At 43.4% G+C, this 24,073-nt stretch overlaps 1 protein-coding gene across 3 annotated transcripts in view; it reads right to left on the reverse strand.

Moving 5' to 3' along the window:
* Positions 1 to 6,155: 6,155 nt before the first annotated feature.
* The window catches only part of ESRP1 (epithelial splicing regulatory protein 1), a 181,037-nt gene continuing 163,119 nt past the window's right edge, over positions 6,156 to 24,073 (reverse strand). The window contains exons 14-15 of one of the 3 annotated variants that reach the window (XM_033934758.1): positions 16,714 to 16,833; positions 6,156 to 8,960 (exon numbers count right to left, since the gene is read on the reverse strand). In XM_033934758.1, coding sequence (XP_033790649.1) covers positions 16,750 to 16,833 — 84 coding nt within the window. In that variant the 3' untranslated portion in view covers positions 6,156 to 8,960; positions 16,714 to 16,749. The remainder of the gene's footprint in view (positions 8,961 to 16,713; positions 16,834 to 24,073) is intronic. The other 2 variants (XM_033934757.1, XM_033934756.1) reach the window with 2 other exon arrangements.

The following is a 24,073-nucleotide window of genomic DNA, read 5'->3' on the forward strand; positions in this document are numbered from 1 at the left end:
TATTTGGCCAAAGAGTCCCAGTACTTCGGTTATTGTGGCTGCCTCCTGACCCACTATCAACATGCCATTGTTAAATGTAACAGTGTGATATTTTCAAGGCCTGTTCAGTGTAGACAATGTTGAGATTAGATGGCAGTGATGGATAACAAGCTGAGAGCAAGCAAATGGAAAGAAAGCCTGGGGGGTTAAGGAAGGTTTGTGCAGAGATATGGAATTGCAATTGGCTGCTACAGCCATGAAAGCTAAGTTTTCCAAAGTGCAATGTGCAAAGAACACCAGCACTTCTGCAAGCATTCCCGCTGGGATTGAAACCTTTCCAATTTGTTAACATTTTGAACAGTTTCATTGTGACGTAATGAAGCCTAGATTAATAGGGCTCAGTGACATATAATGGAAATGAGAAACATGCAAATTTGTCTTGGGCATATTCATTAAGCATATCCTGAAAACCTGATTGGCTGATGGTCCCTCCCAGGCCATGTTTGAGAACCATTGGCCTAGATCAGGGGTAGGCAATTCCGGTCTTCGAGAGCCAGGTCAGGTTTTTCAGGATATCCACAATAAATATGCATGAGATAGATTTGCATCTCAAGGAGGCAGTGCATGCAAATCCATCTCATACATATTCATTGTGGATATCCTGAAAACCCGACCTGGCTCTGGCTCTCAAGGACTGGAATTGCCTACCCCTGGCCTAGATGAATAGTGCTGCAGCTGCAACATTACTTTCTAAACCTCAAAAGATAATTGGGCCAGCATTAATTTTATCATTGTAAAATAAGAAATGCCTAAAAAATCAAGGTCTCATTTTCTTCTTAAAAAAGTAAACGTTTTCTCTGCACTGCTGTTTCTGATTTCCTTCACTTTAATACAATTACTGTGACCTGGCATGGCTATTCTTATGTGAAATAGAAAAAATATAGACAAGTTATCAGAAATCCTTTAACAAATGTCTACATATATTTCTACAAAAGAAAATGTTTAACAATGATGTAGCAATCCTTGACCTAGATAAACTGGAATTTAAATGTCGGATGAGGTCTCTTGATATGTATGGAGTAGACATCTCAGGAACCAAGTGAAAGGCAGTTTTGACTATGGAGATTGTGTAAGCTTTAATGCAATGTTATTCACATATGGCATTGAAAGCGCAAAGATGTGTATACGGTAATACAATAAATGAAATTCAAAAAGTTCTTACTTGGCAGAACTTGTAATCAAAGTAGTTGTTGCAGTTTTCTGGGTCTCTTTGTGTCTTGGTAGGTAGAACCATAGCAAAAACCCCAAGACAAAATATCCTTAAAAGACACCAAAATATAAGTTGGGTGTGCCCTAGGACATTGCAGGAAAGTTAACTCCCTTGGACTCCACCAAAAATATATAAACCTCAAATCTAAATTTTTAAGATAAGGAGCACCCTCAGCGTGAGTTTGAAAGCTTTAAAGAGCAACTCAAAGAGCAGCTCTAGTGCTTAGAATAGCAAAGCCAGAAAACACTGAGCAGAGATTACCACTCACTGCCAGCCACACACCATCATCTGGGTGCTCCTGTGTACTTTAAAGTGCAATCAAGTGCAAACAATGTGCAATAAATAAATATATATAAAAAAGAAGACAAAAAGTTCACTGTCCTGCAATGCCCCGAATGGCTACCCCACTGTCCTGAACAGAGAATGAAAAAATTAGTCACTTGTCCTCCAGTTACTTAGCTGAATAAAGGTTCTGTAGCCAAATAGGAGCAAGGAGAGTCCAGCTTTTTTTTTGGGGGGGGGGGATCAAAGGCCAAAGTTAAGGTGCAGTCCTCTTTCAACACAGTTTGACCCAGCAGGGTTTCAGGGCAATAGCCCCTTCCTCAGGAACCGAACAGGCCAACACGACATCATAGGGAAGGCTTGTGGGCCAGCCACATGCAGTGTGTAAGAGCCGCTGCCCATTTCCCTATGTGGCTGAAGGCAGGAAGGAGCAGCCCAACTGGATGGCCCTGAAGAGAGCGAGTGTGGCCCTGGAGTGAGTAAGTAACAGAGAAAGGGGACACAATTGTGGGAGTGGGAGACTGGGGAGGGGGGGATGAGGAGCGCATTGGGACATGGGAGGGGCATGAATTTGGGACCAAGGCTGTAAGAAAGGTATAGGGGGGGCATGAACTCGGGACACAGAAGGAAGGGCAGGGCATGAACATGGGACACAGGAGGGAGGGAATAGAAAGGGAGAATTGTTGGGCATGAGTGTGTGAGTGAGAGGGAAAGAGATGGTGCATATGGGGAAATGAAGAAAGAGTAAAATTTGGCATAGAGAGAGAGGTAGAGATGCATGGGGAATAGGATGATGAGGGAGAAATGTTGGATATGGTCGAGGAGTGGGAACAGAGGGACAGATTGAAGGGGATGCAAGGGGGAGTAATGTTGGACATAGTGTTGGAAGAAGAGATGTGGCATGGTGCTGGAGAGGGGTGAAAGGAGAAATGAGCATAGGGCTGGTAGGCAGTGGTGAAAAATGCTGCACAGGGGATGAGCGAGGGAGAAATGTTGCATGTGGCAGTAGAGGGGGTGGGAGATTTGCACCCTGGATCTCTCTTTCCCCATTCCCTTTGCAGCAAGGGAATGAGAGACAGATGGACAGTGAGAGAGGAAGAAAAGTTCGACTCATCGAGGAACAGAGAAGGGAAGGTTGGTTGGTTGGGGAAGGGAATGAAGTCCAGAGAGGAAGCATGCAGGAGGCAGAAAGAAATATTGGATGCACAGTCAGAAGAAGTGCAACCAGGGACTCACAAAACCACCAGACAACAAAGATAGGAAAAATGATTTTATTTTCAATTTAGTGCTTAAAATGTGTCAGTTTTGAGAATTTATCTCTGCTATCTATATTATGCACTATATTTATCTATAGTTGTTACTGAGATGACATTGCACATTGGAACGTAATCCCTGTGAATATCGGGGGGAGTACTGTATCCACAACGAATATGTATGAGAAGACTGAATATTAAGGAGGCAGTGCATGCAAAATCTTTCATGCATATTCATTGTGGGTATCCTGAAACTTGAAGTCAGGCGGGCTCAGGACTGGGTTGAGAAGCCCCGATATTTGGTATAGGGCAGGGGTAGGCAATTCCGGTCCTCGAGAGCCAGAGCCAGGATATCCACAATAAATATGCATGAGATAGATTTGCATCTCAAGGAGGCAGTACATATAAATCCATCTCATACATATTCATTGTAGATATCCTAAAAACCTGACCTGGCTCTGGCTCTCGAGGACCAGAATTACCAACCCCTGGTATAGAGTGACCAAAATGAAATTATGTTCAACACTGTTTGGGAAACTAGATTTATCGCATTGAACTGATCTATTAAACCCTCTTCAAACCAATGTAGTAAATGGCCAGAAAGTAATATAGGAAGCAACTGGATTTGAGCTAAACTATATAAAAAGAAAATCAGCTTTCAAAAGATTAAATACTGCTGCGTTTATGCCAAAATATAGCAGTCAATTTTTTTTATAGCAAGGAGTCACTGGCTTCCACAGAGCTAGGAGGTTAACAGTTGCAGAATGGAAGACATATGTCTCTAATACTACCAGAAATATGCAGTGTTATACAGTGTCATGAAGGACACGGTCCCTGCTCTAATGAGCTCACAATCTAATCAAGACATACAAACACGATGCCAGGGTAGGAGTTACAGTTAGTAGGGAATGGTCAACTGCTAGCTAGGGCAATGAGCAGAAGGCAGAGGATTATGGACTGAAGGTAATCTCAAAGGGGATTTCAGCCCATTTTTGAACAAGGGAAGGAAAGGAGCATGTCGCACAGACTCAGGAAGTGTATTCCAGTCATATGGGGCAGCAAGATAAAAAGGAGTGAATTCTGGAATTTACAGTGGAGGATAATGGTACAGATAAAAATATCTGAGCAAAGGAGTTCTTGGGGAGGCATATAAGTAAGCCTTAGGCCAGACCTTTCCTTTGTATTAAATACACCGATCTCAGAACATTCAGTTTCCAGTCATCCTGAGTTTAGCATGGAATATTGGGAGAGCAAATTTTCTCTACAACAGTCCACTCAAATTATTAGTATGGAGCCCTACCACTTCTTAATGCACATTTAGGAGTCCTTTTACTAAGCAGCACTAAAGTGGCCTGCGTTACCCTCAGCACTAGGTCTTTATTGCACACTAAGGCCACTTTTAGCACTGCTGGGAAATAGCTAATTTTTCTATTTTGTCAATAGTGGCTATGCTCTGTTGGTATGTATGTGGCCAGTCCATTAGAATGGTGGCCTCTCCCACATCTAAATGGTGCCAATTTGGATATTTCTACCTTGGGACATTTTAGTGGTCAAAAATGGCGAATAAAGGTCTTGGCAGTCTAGATGTTTTGGTGATCAAGATGTCCAAGAAGGGGATTTAAAAAAAAAAAAATTTGACAGCCCATTCAAAAATGGACGTTTGTGTTTCCAAATTTGAACATTTAGCAGAAAAATGTCCAAGTCGTACTTAGACATACCTTTCAAAAATGGTCCTCCATGTGTGTTAATGATAGAATTTGAAACCGAATAGTGAATGGGAGGCCAATAAAACTGGGCAAGTAAAAGGGAGGCTTGATTGAAGCACTTAGGGTTTGTTGATTATTACATGTGCTACCATGTTCTACAATACAATTCCTCTTACTACATTTTATGTACACATAGGTGACATCTTTGCATGAACATATGTTGGAAATACCGGGATAACCCACAAGCTATCTTCAAACCGTTATTTGTCCAATATGCTGCAACTTCTTTCCTCCACTGCAAAATATTTCAAAAGGGGCATATAATCATGTTTATCCTGCATCGCCTGAAAACTTAGCTAAGGGCTTGATGTAGTGAGCTTAGGATTGTACATGGACCCTTAGTGCACAGTACATAATGAAAGCTTAATACAAAATTCTAGCTCCCCCATTCAATCAGCACAGAGCATGCAAATTACTGTTGCATTATAAAGTATGTATTGACTGAAAAACTAGTGCACAGCGTTATAGTGGCATGCAGTCAGTTGCTACAAATGTCTTCCTTCCTATCACTGCAAGAGTGGGGTTTGCTCACACACTGACAAGGAAACACACATCCACCTCCCTCCCTCTGGGTACCCTCCATTCCCCAATATCTCCTATCAAAATCTCTGGTCATCTAATGAACCCTCCCCCTCCCTAACATACCAACAAAACAATGCTTGGTGGTCCTCCATCCCTGATCCCTTCCCCCCCCCAAATAAATCTCTGGTAGCCTGATAGACCAGGACCACCCTACAGCCTCCCCTCCCCATCCAACTCATTTACCTTTAAGTTGTAAGGCAGGAAGCAATGCTCACTTGCTCCTAGCTTCTTGCCACTATCATTCAAAATGACTTTACCTGTCTTGATAGTTCATCCTTGAATGCAGGGTCATTGTGCAAAATAAGGGAATCTTCGTCTTATTTGGCAGAGTCTGGGCAGAATCTGCTAAATAAGACAAAAATGCCTTTAGCTGACCGACCGCATTTGGAGTTAGGCACTACCATTTTGAAAGGTGGCTTTGTGGTGGCAGGAACTAGTGGTCATCACTTATCTTCTGACAAAGGTATGGTGGGGAGAAGATCTAGAGGGCCCCAACAAGGGATTGTCAAGGTCTACCAGTCCAATGGCTCTCAAACCTGTTCTGGGGAGAACATTACAGTAAAGATGTGTGCAGAATTGAATCGGTTCAGCGGACGGCCACCAGGATGATCTCGGGGCTCAAGGGTCTCTCATACGAAGAGAGACTGAACAAATTGCAGCTCTACACTCTCGAGGAACGTAGGGAGAGGGGAGACATGATCGAAACATTTAAGTACCTCACGGGACAAGTGGAAGATGATATTTTCTTTCTCAAGGGACCCTCTGCCACAAGAGGGCACCCGCTCAAACTCAGGGGCGGATAATTTCATGGCGACACCAGAAAGTATTTCTTCACAGAGAGAGTGGTTGATCATTGGAACAAGCTTCCAGTGCAGGTGATCGAGGCAGACAGCGTGCCAGACTTTAAGAATAAATGGGATACCCATGTGGGATCCCTACGAGGGTCAAGATAAGGAAATTGAGTCATTAGGGCATAGACAGGGGGTGGGTAAGCAGAGTGGGCAGACTTGATGGGCTGTAGCCCCTTTTCTGCCGTCATCTTCTATGTTTCTATTAACCAGATGGTCAGGTTTACAGGATATCCCTAATGAATACATACGAGAGATTTGCATATCTGCAAAATCTCTTACTCAGGACAGGTATGAGAACCAAACTGGAGATCATTTCTAGGGATATGGGGGGTGGGGGAATAGGATTCAGTGATCCAAAGTAAACTTCAGGTCAACAAAGTCAAGTCGCTATGAATAGTGAATTAGTCTTATCATAATTTTAAATATGCTGTGTACTCAAGCCTTTGCATGAGGTTTATCTGTGTGCAAAACTTCTTTCTGCATCATGTGTCCATAAAATTGTATGCTAAAGTCATGTTAACCCAACACAAAGCCTGAGAACAATTTACTGCAGCAGCTCCTTACTTCCTATACATTTTATTTTCTGAGGTGTAGTCCAGTATCAAATGCTATTTTTTCATTATTAATGAATAAGTCTTATTACAAATAAGAGCCACAATAAATAACACACATAAGCTAATGTTATCCATGCATCACACTGTAGGAAGTTGAACCCTACCTTCTTTGAGCTATTTGTCTGCAAATTTTCCTGGCAGTGAAATACCTTCACACATATCCTAGATTTCCTAGGACTCAACTCTACGATTGTTGGCTACATCAGTGTATATGCCTCTAGAGAGGCAGGAGACTAAATTAAATACATCCCAAAATATTTAACAGTAAAATAAAACAAAGACCAAAGAGGGCCATTTTTACTAGACTGAGTAAACTCAGTATAATTCAAACGGTACTATTTGCTCTTAAATCAGGTCTTTATTATCTAGCATTCAAGAAGAAAATGTGCAAGAACTCCCGGTGACCACATTAAATGAAGATAAGGGGTTCCATTATTCTTACACATCAGCCATAGTGAAAGCAGCACTGCAGGTATTGGCTAATGAACTGTAAAATGAGTGGAATTTCTCTCATTTTGCAATTTATGACATAAGCCAAAATTTCTTATTTCAGACTGAGCACTTTAAAAGTATACAGACAGAAGTATTTTCTAAATATTCAAAATATGCATGCATGTTTATACATAGGCATGCATCCAAGCTAGATGCTAGCTAGGCTAATGTAGGTTCAACCATCAGAGACCTTTAATTTGACAACCATTATGAAGCACAGTATTTCATGCATGTTCATTCTGAAGTGAGCTCTTGGAGATGAGGTTACTGTGCACAAATGGGATTTTCATGTTGCCCAAATGAGACAGTTTAATGTTTCAGATTCACTTCTAACATATTATGAACTATCCAAATAAAAATATTAGGATTCAGGGTGCTTCACTTAAAGGCTGCTTTTGCATAACACGTTCCAGAGATCTCTGCATTGCAGCAAAATTACCTCTGTATACCAGAAGGCCACATCAGCAGATATCGCAGAGAGCTACTTTCTGAATAGGTGAGGACATCAAAGTCACCCTGCAACCTTAAGTAGCTACATTCAATGTTAAATTATCTTCTTCAAATAAAATGCCATTCACAGATGGCATAAAACAAAACAAAAAAAGGCTAAAATTGCACAGTGTATTTTATTTAAAATCTTTAAATCATACCTCTGGATGATAACCTAGCTGCCACTTTGGATCTAATTCACTAAGGTTTTTTTCCTATTCTATATCTAAGGGGCAGAAAATGTTAAGTAAATTAGGCCCTTTGCTCTCCATTTGGTTAATGTTTGTTTTTTCTTTGAAAAACACCACATTAATCAAATTCTCTGACCAGAGGAGAGTATTAGTCACTACCATTTGCATATTGAACCACCACTGGCAGAATCCTGAATTCCATCATTCTAGACACAATCCAGTATAAATTGCTCATTATCCACTTTAAAAGGCACCTGATTAGGAGACCCCCTTCCACTACACATCTCCTACATGTGCTTGTAGGCACACAGTTCTCTACCTATCGTATATAGCACCTTTCACTCAAACTGGATCCCAATCTTCTTTTCTAAGAAATATCTGCAACCACCTCAGATGGTGACATAGACTTCTGAAGTCTAGAACTATATGAAATCTTCCTAAACAAGCTAAGGGGAAAAATATATTGGAAAGATGGCATTGCATCACTCATTGTGGATATCCTGAAACCTGATGCCAAGTGGGTCCAGGACTGGGTTGAGCAGCCCTGGTATATGGTACAGGCTGACCAAAATTAAATCGTCCTCAACACTGGTAATGTAGGAAGCAGCTGGATTTGAGTACATATGTTAATTTATTTTCGCATACTGTGCAGCTGCTCTGTCTTTACAGACATGTCCGCTTGGTGCTTGGAAAAAAAAACCCCAAAACAACCAGGCAGCTATTTCTAGATGCTATATGGCAGGTTTGATTGAATTGGAGATAAAGGATATATTTATATATATCTATATATATTAAAAGAAAAAGTACAGAAAAAAATATATAAAAGTTGGCAAAAGCACTAAAAAGGTCCAAATGTTTTTAAAACAAAAATTATCTTGTGCATGTTTCATGGGACTACTGGTACTATTTTGGCACTATGTGCATTTTGGTTATTTTCAAAAACACAGCCATTTTTAACAAGTACAAAAGTACCAGAGCCTACAAGAAGTAAGATCTTGTCTTCTGTGCACAATTTTCCCAGCATGCTATAAGTGGGAAAATGAGGAGCAGCTTTGAGGTCCAACGTTGAATTTTCAGCAAAAGGGCACTCGATACAGGTCGTAAAATAGGCTTCCAAGGTACTTCCAGGCACTCTTCTGCTTGGACGAGTATTGGGATGGGAGTGGGATCAACACATTCTCATCTGGCTGCCTGCAAGTTTTTGAAATTATTAAAGGGGTCAGAGAGGATATACAGAAAAGGGCAAAGTTGGCATATCTGAGATACTGCTTTTGCTGCTTCAATGCAAAGAATTTCTACTGACACAAACAAGTAAAAAGGGATTGATAAGATGAAATATGAAAATAAAATGATCATCTTGATGCTAAACATCACCACATTCCTGGTAATTTAAAACTCACTTTTCCTAATTAATCCACTACACCGGCTAATTGCATTACAAATGCATTGCTAAATTTTAACATTCTTTTCAACAAAATGACAGTATATGGCATAAATAGAATCCATATTTTCCCATGAAATAAGATGTTTATTTTTATTTGTTACTCAAGTAATGCTTTCTAGAGTTATCTGAGACTTTGTCATTCATGGAGTTCTAGAAACAGCTCAGTTTTTCTGCCCATTCACAAAATTATAGCATCTGCAATGAACTAGCCAGTCAGTATCCATTAAATAATTCTTAACTCCCCACCCCTACCCCAATGACCATTACTTACTGAATTTGACCCAAATATTCATTACTAGTCTGAGCACTAGCTTTGAATATCCAGGTCACAGGCAGGCATTAAAATTTATACAGGTACCTATAGTATTTAAGCTAATACCCAGTAAGTGGCCAGATCAAATTAGGACAGGCTTTTTACTATTCTAACTTTATCCAGACACTTAGTAGATTGAAAATCTCTGCTAACCAGATAAATCCTGGCACTGCTCCAACTATGCCCATGGACTATCCCAACATTAACTGGATAGTTCTGCAACAGTCATATCACAGCAGTCACCGTGACATAAATAATGGTAAATAGGCCATCCCATTAAGTATCTGGTCAGAAGCCTCTCCCATCATTTTTCCAATCGCTTATCCACAACCATCATTGTGTTCTCTGTCCTGAGTAGGGTACCCTACAGCATGTGCAAACTCCATTTTTGAAAGGGTTTCTATAAAAATTATATTCCCAGACATGGAAGAATTCCTCAAAACAAACACCAAAACCTCCCAAAAATTTCCATCAATAATGCTGCTCCCCCCTCCCCCCACAGTTCAACAGAGCAATAAATCTACACTTGTGGCATCAGATCCCTGGGATCTATATACCACACACAGCAATAAGCGGTGGCTATCTCATGACCACCTGGCTAACAATGGTTTAGGAACTTTTCCTCCAGAAACCTTTTTTAAAATTATCTGATTGATTCACATGGTTATAACATTATAAGGCAGCTATCAAAGGCGATGAACACGCGCATAAAAGCTTAGATAAGCCAAGCGTCTATGAAAATCTCCAATTATGGCAGCATATAAATAAATTATTATTATTATTATGGATGTGAAATTAAAAGTTAAATTATTAACAGACTATACTGGTTAATATACCTTTTAATGGACCAGGGGTTCTCAACTCATTTCTTGGGCCATATTCAGCCAAACAGGTTTTTAGAATATTCACAATCAATATGCATTCCCTTCACTATATGAAAATTGCCCTCATGAAAACCCAACTGGTTTGGGGGTGTTCTAAGGACTGAGTAAAAACCCCTGTATTAGGTCAATTAAAAAAAAAAAAAAAAAAAAAGCAAATTGAAAATTGTGACTCAGGCTGACAAAAATTCCTGATATTCCCTTATTTTTTCCTCTTTATATTGATGAAGCAGTAAAATCACTTGCAGTCTCATATTATACAGCTATTTAGTGCCAACCTTCATTACAGGATATCAAGGTAGTTTACAATAGAACAGGTGAGATCATTCGACACAGGGGGGAGGGGGAGGGAGGGTAGAGAAAGCAAACCAGGCTCATTAGAACTCTTCAGCTACAAGGTTCCCCAGTATATGATATTCTTTTTGGACCCCTGAGGAAGGAGTGTTTCTTCGCAAAATGGACCATATTAGATCCAGGTTCACCAACCTGTTTGGATACAAACTTTCATGTTCATATCAATGTTTCTTTATTAAAGACTTGGTGTCTTGTATACCATTCCCGCAGTTTCAACTTATCTGCCAGAATATTCAGTTTCCCCACTAAATAAACCACCGTGAGAAGCATGCCATGTCCATCTAAATTCTGATTTGCTTCCATACAAAGGGAACGAGATCCCATTCCTCTTTGTTTGTTCGGAAAGAACATGGCTACCTGGTTGTTTGTACAGATGAGAACCACATGGTGATGTAGATCAGTGTTCAACTGCTGGTCCGTAGACTGGTACTGTTCCGCAGAAATCTCCTTCCGGCCTGTGAAGGATTCGGGTCCTCTCCAGGCAGTTACCTTCAGTGTATCATAAACTGTGCACAGGGCAGGAAGAGAAGCTCCAGCGCCTGCGTCAGCTGACATGCTCCTACCATCGTGTATGCCAGGACTCCTGCTTTTCTTGTCTTCTCTCCACACCCCCGGAACAGCAGCTCTGTGTGCTTTTAATCTTCGCCACACAGCTGCCACTAGCAATAGTTTAGACACAGTTTCATGAAGTAGCCTTGGGGCCTTTGTTTGGCCAGCATGCTTTGATGATGTAAGACAGGCCGGCCTAGCAAAGGCCCCGAGGCTGCCTGATGAAACCGCGGCTATACTAATGCTAGCGGCAGCTGTGTGGCAAAGTTAAAAGCACACAGTGAGCTGCCACTAGGCTAGAGAGGAAAGGTATTGCTGGAGAGGGAAGGGAGAAGGGGTACTGCTAGACAGGGGAGGAAGAAAAAGAAGGAAACAACTGGCAGAACGATTTAGAGGAAGGCAAGGGGTCAGACTGGAATGGAGAGATAAGATGAGGGAAAGGGGAGAGACAGAAGAATGAGAAATTAGAGAGAGACTAATGCTGGGAAGGGGGTCAGCAGAGAAATAAGGAGAGAGGGACAAAGATGCTAGATCTGGTAGGAGAGAAAAAAATGAAGATCTGGTAGGAGAGAAAAAAATAAAGAGAGCAGTGAAGCTGGAATGAATCATATAAAAAGGAGGGAGGGGGTGCAGGCTGGATGGAAAGGAGAGAGGGGCATAGAAAGAAGGCAGATACCATATGGAAGGGGGAGAGGGTAGACAGTAGGTGGAAGGGGAAGATGCTGGATTGAAGTGACAGAGGACAGACGCTGGAAGGGAGTGAAAAGAAGATGAAAGCAGAAACCAGAGACAACAAAGGGTAGAAAAAAATAATTTTATTTCTATTTTGTGATTAGAATATATCAGATTTGAAATATGTATCCTGCTAGAGCTGGTGTTAGACAAACATAACTGGGGACTGCAAAGCCCAAGCAGTGCTTCTTTATCTTCCAGCTGGCTTAGGACTCTCTCTGACCAGGGGGCAGTTACCCTAGTTGCACTCCCCTAACACTATTCCTGTCATGTGTGACTGCGGTATCTGTTAGCATGATATTTATGTGTAGTATTCTATAATAATTTGGTTTATTCAGTTATCTTGATAGTAGAAGGGATATATGTGAAGGAGAGGGGAGACAAGCGTTTTGTTGATCCTTGCTCTGTATTATTTGTATTTATAAAATTACAACTGTACAGAATATTGTTTCTTTTTATACTTTAATAAAATGCGTTCAATATAAAATCATAACTATTTGAGGCTTGTGTGGATGGGATCAGATGGTTTGCGGGGATTGAGCTCGCAGGGACGTGGTGGAAATAGTTTTTTTTATTTCAGTCTTAGTAGTTTGCCAGTCCACAAAATATTTCTTTTATTTCCACCGGTCCATAGATATAAAAAGGTTGAAGAACACTGATGTAGATGGTGCTGAAATGTCTTGAGAGTGTTTCTTATTGTTTGTAATCCAAGACTGATATGGAGGCTTTGTTCGTGAGGAGGCCACACTCCCCGAGTGTGTAGAGCTTCCCAGCCTAGCAATGAAGCATATGTGGTTAGGAGCTTTTGATGTCAAGGGGGCAGGGAAAGGCAGACCCTGAGTAAGATTGTTAACATTTACCACTGGACAGAATGATAGATTCAAGGGTCCATGTATTGAAACTGAAAGGGATCCCATTGCCTAGGACAAGAGTCCACTGTGGGATCCTGAAGTGAAGGTGTGTGAATGGGGTCACAAACTGTTAATGCCATGTGGCTACGAGAGCTCCTATGAACTCTAAAGTTTTGAGATGATGTAGATGATTCTTTTTGTAGTTGACGGTAAATTTGCAAAATACAAAGAGATGAACTGTTAAATTGATGGCAATCTGAGCTGTTTGCAATGAGGCCTTGATAAACCAGTTGCCTAAGCAGGGAAAAACATGAAATCCCCCATGTGCAAAGGGTTGCCACCACTACTACTAAGCACTTCATAAAGACATGAGGAACAGAGGTAAAATCGAAATGGCAAAACTGTATTGGAAATTCAGAGCTCCTGTGCAGAAGTAGAGTTACTTGTGCACAGGTAGGATGGAAATGCGAGTGTATGCTTCTTTTAGATCTAGAGAACAAAGCCAATCTCTCTTCTCCAGTAGGGGTAGGAGGGTTCCCAGAGAGACCATGTGAAATTTCTCCATCAAGTATTTGGTTCAGGCCTCAGAAGTCTAGAATGGGTTGAAAGACTCTGGTCATTTTTGGTATCAGGAAATATTTTGAGTATAACTCATGGCCTTTCTCCTGCAGAGGAACAGGCTCTATTGAATTTTGCTGCAGAAGGACCGAGAGTTCTTGGTGAAAGGTCTTCTGGAGGGAGTTGGTGGTTTAGAAGTTGCTTGATCCAATGTAGGACATAGCCCTGAGTGATGACTAGAAACACCCACTTTCCTGTTGTGACAGAGTTCCAATGTCGGTGAAAGAGAAAAAGCCTCCTATGGGGAGACTGGGAAGTAGATTCAGGAAGATGTTAGCAATGTTCTCTAGAAGAGTCAAAAGGAAGATTTGTTTGGATTGAGGATGAGCTTATGATTTGTGTCTTTTGCTGCTTTGCATGAGAGCACTGATTAGCAGGCCTAGAAGATGAAGATGGCTAATTGTAATGATGTTTCATATTATAATACTAAGAATGTCTGGATGGAGCAGAATATCTTCTGTAAGAAGAAAATGTAGAGGTTTGTAGCCATGGTGTCTTTTTTTTTTTAACACAATTATCAGCCACCTCTCAAAGCTTATCTCCAAACAGATCCCCACCTTTGCAAGATCATCAGAAAGGTGCTCCTGTACAGAACCCTCAAGATCAGAGACTCTATGCCAAAATAAGCAGCACATCACCATTGCAGATGCTTGAGAAAAAACATGAAATGCATCAAAAATGCCTCTAGCCAGTAACTTCCTTGTAGTGAACAAGTTTTCCACAATTGTTGGAATTCTTTTAGGTTCTCTTGTGGAAGGAAATCCACAAAGGCTAGAAGTTAAGAACTTTAAATGAAAGTATAGAATTGGTAATCCAAGATTCTATTTTGAGCACACATGACTGAAAAATACAATAATCAAAGGAGTCTAATGTTCTGGCTTCCCTTCCTGGAGGAGCAGAAATGCAAGATCTTGAACTGCATGAATGTTTTAAAGCTGATTCCACAACTAGAGAATGATGTTGAAATTGTGTTTTCTCAAATCCTGGACACTTCTGTATCTTATACATTGTGCCAATTTTTTAGGTGCTATCTGAACTGATAGAGAGGGGTCTCCCAGTTGTTACATAGGGTCTCATGGCTATTTAAAGGCACTTTGATAGTCATTTGGAGGTGATTCATAGACAAGAAGCTCAAAAAGCTCAAAATGTGTTTCTTCCTCTGTCTCCATTTTAATGGGTAAAGCCTGGCCTATTTTTCTGACAAAGTCAGTAAAAGATATACTTTCTGGCACAGACTTACTTATGTCTTTGAGGTGAAGAAAGATCAGAAGATATGCCATATGATTTTTTCTGAGAAGTCTGGGAGATCCTCATCAGAGTGGTTGAAGATAGAGTCAAACTCCTCAAAATACTCTCTCCTAGGTGAAACAGGGGGTGTGCATCAAGAGAAGCAAAGAGGGTCAAGGCAGGGGTCAATGCTCTGGCCCAGGAGGAAACTCCTCTGCCAAAGACAACGCATATATGGAATGGGTCTGTGCCAACCACAATGATCAACATCAAGCGGGTGTGTGACCTCATTCTCGATTGATGCCTCAATATATACTTACAGTGGTCTGAGACAGGCATAGACATCTTTAAAGACTATGAAGACTTCATCTGAAGTAGTCCCAAAAACTCTTGTTTAAGCATAGCTCAAATCTCCTCCTGGAGAGTTGGCATCTGGGCATGGGAGAAGACATGCTCTACAGTGATGGAGAGCAATCCATAGTGCGTCAATGCTTACTAAATGTCAAGAAGGGGATGTCCAGGAACATGCCGTGCCAAACCTAGAAGGGGAGGTATCTTTATGCTTCTTAGCCTTCTTACGTGAAGCTTTCCTCGATGCATGAGGCAAAGATGAAGACAAGGGAAAGTGTTTTCTCTCTGAAGAGAGCTCAACGCTCTCTTTATGGTGTCAGTGAATGGGATGTCGATACCGATGATGGTGCAGGTTGAACATCAGGCCCTGAATCTCCTGCCAAGTGTAATGCTGATGCCAAACTGAAAAGTTTATCACATTGGATTTGTCAGGCTTTCAGTGACCTCTTTTGCATAAGCAGAGTTTCAGCGACCTCTTTTGCATAAGCAGAATGAGTAGCCCAATGTTCAGGACCTAGACAATGAACACACCAATTATGGGTCCTTTTGGCATCCTCTGACATGGAGGGGAAAATGGCCGACATCAAGACAAAAGGCTCAATAGCCTGGAGAGCTTGAGATATAATTACAAAAAAAACATCAACACTCCCTGAAAAATGGCCTCGAAGTGGCTTGCAGGCCAAAAATTGACAGAATTTATTCAAACCCAAAGAAAATATTGAAAAACAATAAAAATTTAGAATGAAGAAAAGAAGAAAATATTGGGAAGGCACAAAAAAAAAAAAAAAAAAAAAGTTCAAAGTTTGACACGCTATGGAGATACTGAAGACAGCATTTTGGTTCCGCAGAAAACTTAGAACTGATGGTACCATGAGCTGACTACAGACAGCAAGGCACCTGCATGTGCGAAGTATGCACCCACATCTGCAAAGGGATACCTTGCTTGCCCTGGTGATCCAGCAGTGAACCAGGGCAGGAGAATAGGAGGATTGCTCCTGTCCTGGTTCACCACTGGACTACGAAGGCATGCAATGTAGGACTTTGCAGGGTCTGGGAGTTGGGAGGGAGGTGGGGTGGTGCAGAGCCAGCCAGGCCAAGACAGGAGGGGTTGCTCCTATTCTGGCTCACCCCTAGACCACCAGAACTCAGAGAAGCAGGGAAGCCTGCAATGGGTCTGGGTGGGGGCAAGGGGGGGTGCACAGCTGGATGACTCAAATATAAACAGAGACCCCCCCCCTGCTTGTCCTCAGAAAACCACAAGTATCTGAGACTGGCCTGAAAGGAAACCACCATTATAGCATATATTTTTTCACTCTAGTTTATTTTTGTAAGAGCTGTAGTGCGCATCAGTTGGATCTGGCAGATTATACAAACTGAAGAAAGAAGATAACTGATAGCAGTGCAGGAGCTCCCATACATACTCACAAGGGCTTCTGAGCTTTTGAGAAGAGCTGTCAAGCCAGACCCAGTGACCTGGGATGACATCAGCCAAAACAAACCGACCTAACCCGTGACTCCATTCTTAGCATGTTCATGGAGAACCATCAATTAATATCTCATGAACACTTGAAATTAACACACAACATTTTGCCCATCACTATATATGACCTCATCTGAGCCTTACCATTTTCTCCACAGAAAGTCTCCCTGTTGAGGGTCTTTATATACAAACCCATTCTTTAGGATGGGAGAGCAATGTTCTGGCCTGGTCTTGTGTGGGTACAAGCCCATCCTCAGCAGCATACTATAATACAAGTTTAAAACACACAATTAGACAGGATATATCGTAAATAGATTTTATAAAGTAATGAGACTAGAGTTATTTTCAAGATAAGAAAAGGAGAAAGCTGTATCCCTGCATTAGGATCTGTAGCAGTTCAGTTGCATTAGCTGATGTTACTACAAATCTATAGCACCTCAACTATGGGGAATCACCCTAAGGGTTCTGCTACAAAAGCATTCCAAACATTCCCTACAAATGAAATTGAGGAAGACTGTCAGCAGCCAGCATGCATGAGGCACTGGAGGTGTTTGATACAAAGATCTTAAAACAGTTTAGAGCCTTGAAATGAACAGTTAATATCAAAATAGGATATCAGAATGCTCCCAGAGAATGTGCTTAGTTTTTTTTGTTTTTTTTAAGTGACACATAGGGTAATTTTATAACTAGATGTCCACAAATGCATATCTTGTGCTTTTTCTATAAAAGGCATCTTATGGGTCTATATGCCTAAAGAGGCTGTTGAAAGCTCCTGTACAAAAGGTACACCCATACTTGAGCATAGATTTGCTGGTAATCAGTGCATAGGCATGTATTATAAACATGTGCATCTATATGCTAATTTTTCCTCCAGTCTTTGCTCTCAGGAATATCTTATCAACTAAAAATAGGTGCTATGCTTTCTGAGCTCACAATTACCCCCATAGGGAGCAAATGAATTTTGAAAGAAGAAATGTTTCTTTTGATTTTCTTCATTGCTTTGACACATTGCTGTATACTAGTGGTTTCAAACTTGTGGCCCGCAAGGTACTATTTTGAGGCCCTCGGTATGCTACCATTGTTCTGGAACGTTGCCCGCCTCACTGCTGTAACCTCACGCAAGCGCTTTCCTGCATCTGTATGCGATTGTGAGGTACAGTGAAGAGGATAATCGCATACAGACGCAGGAAAGCGCTTGCGTGAGGTTACAGCAGTGAGGCGGACAACATTCCAGAACGTAAGGTGGACAACATTCCAGAACGTAAGGTAACCATTGAAGGCAGTGCAGTTTGTGTGTGTGTAGGTAATCTTGTGAACTCTCACGAAATTCGGTACCTCTCCTAGCGGTGACTGCTTGATGTAAGATGGCAGTTGGGTCCAGTCCTGGAGGCAGTGAGAGCTGAAGGCAGTTGCGGACGTGACCACCGGACACTTAAGGCATAAGCTTTCCAGGCACAAGTTGGATATTGATTCTCCCCTCTACAAAAAAGCCTAGAGGACTACACCAAAATCTTGTCTCTTGTAGTTGATATTTTAGTTTTGCATGAGGTAAAATTCTTTAGTTTATAAATGTTTCCTTAATTGCTTCTGATAATTTCAGCTATACACAGCTGAAAGCAGTGTAACATGCAGAAAGTGAAAAACTATAACGAGTTTTACCTCGTGCAAAGTTGTCATTTCTTTAATAAGACATTAACTATATTTTCTGCGGCCCTCCAAGTACCTACAAATCCAAAATGTGACCCTGCAAAGGGTTTGAGTTTGAGACCACTGCTGTACACCATAAGCTTAAGAGCGTCTGAAAAGTACCTGTTCTTGACTTTGAAAAAGACAGATCACAGATAAGAAGAAAAAGAAACCGTAAGTTAAACAAGTGAGAATGAGCTGGGGAGAGAATGAACCTGGAGGCAATGATGCAAAGGAGAAAAATCAGAGAGTGTGCCATAAGTATGAGAAAACAGAAAAGTGGCAAATCCTCAAGCTCAAGCAATAGAGGCAAGAGAAAATTTCACTTTAACAGTGGCATACCATGGGAGGAGGGGCATTCCACCCCATGTGCAGGGAGCCTAGGTGTGCCAGAGCTGTCACAGGTCTACAGGCCACCTGTGCACAGCCGTCAACTTCCTGTTCTGGGGTGGAAGACTGACTGAGACTTTTTTCCTTTTAATGGACAAGATGTTTGTGCGTGTGTAACACACCCACAATATATCTCTCATTGAAAGAAAAAGTCCTTCCCTTCTTCCCCCACCCCTCCCCCCGACATCCCCCGATGAACTGGCACTGGGGACCGAATCCCCCTCTTCCCCCCGATAGTGAAAGCGGCAGGAGGAATGTCCACTCCCTCCTTGCCAACAGAGGGCCCCCCTGTGAACCATCCCCTCCTCTCAGCCTTAGACATCTGAGCCTACCAGGGCCTTAGGCCCCTCCCCGTGTATCACATGATGCACCAAGGAGGGGGAAGGCCCAGCATCTTGGTTTGGCGGGCCTCAGAGCTGGAGGAACCAAGCCTTCCTTCTGCTCACTTCAGACAAAGGTATTGGGAGGGTGGTTCAGGGAATGGGGAGGTTTGTGGGCGCATCCAATGGAAGGAGGGAGTGGGCATCTCCTGCCTTTTTGGGGGGTGGGGGATGGTAGGAGATGGTTCAGGGGGATGGCGCCTGGCACGAGCCTCCATTGGCAAGAGGAAGTGGGCATCCTTCCTGCCAGTTTTTTCTCATGGAGGGGGTATCAGCATAGCCAGAGGGAGTGGGTATCCTTCCTGCTGATTTTCACTGGTGCAGGGGGGATCACACCCCAGTGCTGGTTCGTCAGAGGATATAGAGGAGGGCCATCATCGGTGTGTGTGGGGGGGGGGGTTTTCAATGAGGCAGATACTGTGCATGTATAACACACGCAACATCTGTGCCCATTTTAAAAAAAGGGTTGGCATGTTATAAATATTTGTGTTTTGGTGGGACAGGTAAGTGGCTAGTCTTGACCAGTCGCTTTTTTTGGATCGCTAAAAATGATCATTTTTTTTGTGCATCGGGAAGCCATGTTAGAGCATCAATCGCTCTACTAGCTTACATGGCTTTTCAATATTAATGAGATTATTTGCATGGTCAGATCAGAGAATGAGCAATCGTGCAGAAAACCATGCGCTGAGCCATTTTCTGCACCGGGGTCAGCAAATGTGACCGTTGATAAACCAGTCAAAACTGGTTTAACGACGATCACTGACTTTAGTGCATCTAGCTCCCAGCCTGCCCATTAGTGGAAGCAATATGATGCAAATCTCTCATGCATATTAGGAATAAGGAAACAAAGGAGAAGCAAAAGGTCCATAGTAAAACCCAGCACGGCCACATTTCACTAATTTAGGATGTCATCAGGGATAAAACTGAAGTCTACAATATGCATAATTTTGTAACCAGATTTCTTATACCATATGGGGTTCATAATAAAAAAAAAAAGTCTAAAAAGTGTCCTAAATGGCTACTTGAACGGTCAAAAAGCCTGATCATCCAAGTACCCATAACCAAAGCTGGTTTTTAGACGTATTTAAAAACAGCTTAGGCCTTTCCCCTGCCTCTAGACGCACAGAGAAAAAAGAGGTGTGTTTAGAGGAGGGGAAAGGGCGGGCAGTGGGCGAGAGGTGGGCCGACCTACACCTAGGCGTTCAACAGGTATAACCAAAACATTTACAGGTTGCCTAGTCGGCACTTAGACCTTTTTGACTTAGACGAAGTCAAACCAGGTCTAAGTGCCAAAAAGGGGCCGCTGAGCTGATGGCCGCTGGCGCCATCAGTTCAGTGGCCCGGCAACCGACCCACCGCAACCATCGCGGCAGGAGAGATGCCTCATCTCCCGTACCGCGATGCCATCACTCCTCTATCTGAACTGCCGCGGTGCATCACCCCCCCACACACATACAACATCGGGGCAAGAGGGAGCCCAAGCCCTCTTGCACCGGCGATCTTACCCCCCCCTGCCGAGTACAAGCAGGCCAGGAGGGATCCCAAGCCCTCCTGGCCCCGGCGACCTCCCCCTCCGAAAGGAACGGGCCAGGAGAGAGCCCAAGCTCTCCTGGCCCCGGCGACCCCCCCCCTACAAGAACGTTTGTTTTGGTTATGGACACTTTCCCTGCTTCTGCTTTGAACGTTTAAGGACTTAGGCCAAAAGGGGTCTTAGACGTTTTTTTTTATTATGCCCCTCCACGTGTATAAGAACCTAAAAATATAGCTTAGGAATATTCTACTTAAATAGCTGCCTGTTAAATTACTGCAACAATTAAATCAGCTATTCTTTGTTTATTAAATCATTTTTTCTTTTAATTATTTTAACTATGTAAATACTGTAAACCATCCAATATCCTCTATAATAAAACCCTAAGCGTGCATGTGCACTTAGGAGGCCGTGATCCCTGCCAACGTGATGTGTTCTTCCGTGGCCGTATTCTTGCGGTGCGTGCAGCAATTTCAGCGGCGGTGGCAGTTTGACTCCTGCGCTGCCAGTACGCCTCTTCTCACCCCCGGACCAGCAAATGCAGCAGCCACAGGGCATTTGCTAGGCCAGCCGGCCTAGCAAAAGACCCAAGGCTGCCCGGGCTAGCGGATGCTGGACAGGATAGCAGGGAAAGGAGAAGGGGTACTGCTGGACATGGGGGAGGTAAAAGGAAGGGAGAAGGCCTACTGCTGGACAGGGGGAGCAGGGAAGAGGTGCTGCTGGACAGGGGGAGGTAAAAGGAAGGGAGAAGGCCTACTGCTGGGCAGGGGGGGGAGCAGGGAAGAGGTGCTGCTGGACACAGGGGAGGTAAAAGGAAGGGAGAAGGGCTGCTGCTGGACAGGGGGAGCAGGCAAGGGGTGGTGGTGGCCAGAGAAAGAAAGAGAGAGAGAAAGAAAGAGAAAGAAAGCAAGAGAAAGAAGCCAAGGGGAGAGAGAGAGAGAGAGAGAGAAAGAAGCCAAGGAGAGAGAGAGAAAGACAGACATCTATTCTAGCACCCAATAATGTAATGGGCTTAAAGATTAGTCAAGTATAAATAGTACAAAAATTTTCACAAGTCATAAATATCATCTATAAATATTTCACAATTGATGAATCTTTCCCCCATTAACTGGCTCACACACCATTCCCATTCATACATACATACAATCACTCACCCACCCACCGACCGATAACAGCATATTGTGTTCTCATAAATAGAGCTGCAGTCAATGTGATCGCAATTATCTAATGATGAATTATAGTTCAATGATCATTTATGTTATTCGAGGGGAATCAGACTAAAAGTTACTCAACAACCAGACAGATATATACCAACTCTTCAATCACCAATTGCTGTTCCCCTCTTTTTTTTCAATTGTCCATCACTTTAGAACACAGGGCTCAGCCCTTTCTTCTCAATTGTTCAACACTTCAAAAAACAAAGCGTTCAGCCCAGTTGTCCGTCACTTCGGAAGACCAAGCATTCAGAAAGCAAAGCATTCAGCCCGACACAGGACTCTGTTTTGCCAAGTGGCATCTTCAGGAGCTGTGCTTATCTTAAATAATAAAATGCTAGCTCGCGCATGCGCACTAGCGACCCGTGTTCCCTGATCCCTTTTCTGTAGTGGTGTGGCCGCACGACTGCTCATGCGCGCTTAGTACGTCACTGGCAGAAGACGAACCGTCACAGAGGGAGTGAACGCCGAGTCCTGTGGCACATCCGGATTGTGAGCACTCCTGCCTTCAGTCCTGACCCTGTTAAACCGGCTGGCAATAACAAAGCCAGATGCCATGGGTTCTTCCCTTTTGCCAAATTGCTAAAGGCTCTGCTGGTCTTAATCCTGCCCATCTCTGAAGTTACTTCCTGATTTTGAGGGGCAGGATCGAGACCGGCAGAGCCTATAGCGATTTAGCAAGAGGGAAAGCCCCTGTGATGTCTGGCTTCGTTATTGCCAGCCGGTTTAGTGGGACCGAGACAGGACTGGAGGGGGGGGGGTCTGGGAGGAGAGGGATCGCGGCCACTCAGCGCCCCCACCAAGGAGCCCAGCAACTTTCCGCTGCCCGGACCCGTCATTTGCCGCCCCCCCTTCCCTTCCCGCGGGCCCGACTGGCGATTTAAGCAGCGTGTGCAACAGTCTTCACACGCTGCTTCAGGCCCTTCTACTGCCCTGATTTGCTCCGGACGTGCCAGAGTAAATCAGGCCACTAGAAGGACCCGAAGCAGCGTGTGAACACTGCTACACACGCTGCTTGAATCGCCATGTGTAGTCGGGCCCGCGGGAAGGGAAGGGGGGGCGGCAAAGGACTCGGGCCCGCGTTTGTAGTCGCGACTGTGGGAAGGGAAAGGGGGTAGAGGAAACGCTAATGCTGCCTCACAGGGAACTGGTGTGGGGGGAGGGAAATGGAAGGGGGAGGGAATGCTGCTTTGGACAGACAGAGGGAGGAAGGGAGACAGAAAGACAAGAAGAAAGACACAGGGGCAGGTGCACAGGGAACTGGTGCGGGGAGAGGGAAATGGAAGGGGGAGGGAAATAGAGGGGAAGGGAATGCTGCTTCGGACAGACAGACAGAGGGAGGAAGGGAGACAGAAAGCCAAGAACAAAGACACAGGGGCAGGTGCACAGGGAACTGGTGTGGGGGGAGGGAAATGGAGGGGGAGGGAATGCTGCTTCGGACAGACAGACAGAGGGAGGAAGCGAGACAGAAAGAAAAGAAGAGAGATACAGGGGCAGGGAGATATACAGAAAGACAAACAGACAAAGGGAGCCAGGGACAGAGACAGACAGAAAGAAAGAAAGACAGCGGGAGTCGCATCAGGAGGGGTGCGGGATGCCGCAGAGGGAACTTTTCCAATGGGTGCAACTGGGCGGCCGTCGGGAACCTCTGATCAGGTGCAGAGCAAGGTAAGTGTATCATAGGGATAAGAAGGAGGAGGGGGGGGGAGAAAAAGGAAGGGACGCCTACTGCTGGACAGGGGGAGAAGGAAAGAGGTGCTGATGGACAGAGGGGGTGAAGAAAAAGGAACGGAGCCCTAATGTTGGACAGGGGGAGAAGGAAGGTGCTGCTGGACAGGGGGGAGGTAAAACAAAGGGAGAAGGGCTGCTGCTGCATAAGGAGAGCTGTGAAGGGGTGGTGGTGGACACAGGGGAGGTAAAAGGAAGGGACAATGGACAGGGGGAGCAGGCAAGGGGTGGTGATGGACAGCCAAGGAAAAAGAAAGACAGAAAGAAAGAAAGCGGCTAAGGAGAGAGAGAGAGAGAGAAAGAAATAAAGAGAGACACACACACATATATTCTAGCACCCGTTAATGTAACGGGCTATAAGACTAGTATGTGTATAAGAGAGAGCCACTGCCACGTGACAAGAGCAGTTTAGAAGACATGGAAATTATATGTTATTGATAGCATAACGAACGATGTATTGTTTTGGGTATTTCCTAGAAACTGAATATATATCAGAGATTACCACTGAAGAACTTTTTGAAAAAAGCATGTGAATAAGTATTTCTTTTTAACCATAAGTTAGATATCTATCTATCTAT

Source organism: Geotrypetes seraphini, chromosome 2, assembly GCF_902459505.1.
Source record: "Geotrypetes seraphini chromosome 2, aGeoSer1.1, whole genome shotgun sequence".
NCBI lineage: Eukaryota > Metazoa > Chordata > Amphibia > Gymnophiona > Dermophiidae > Geotrypetes > Geotrypetes seraphini.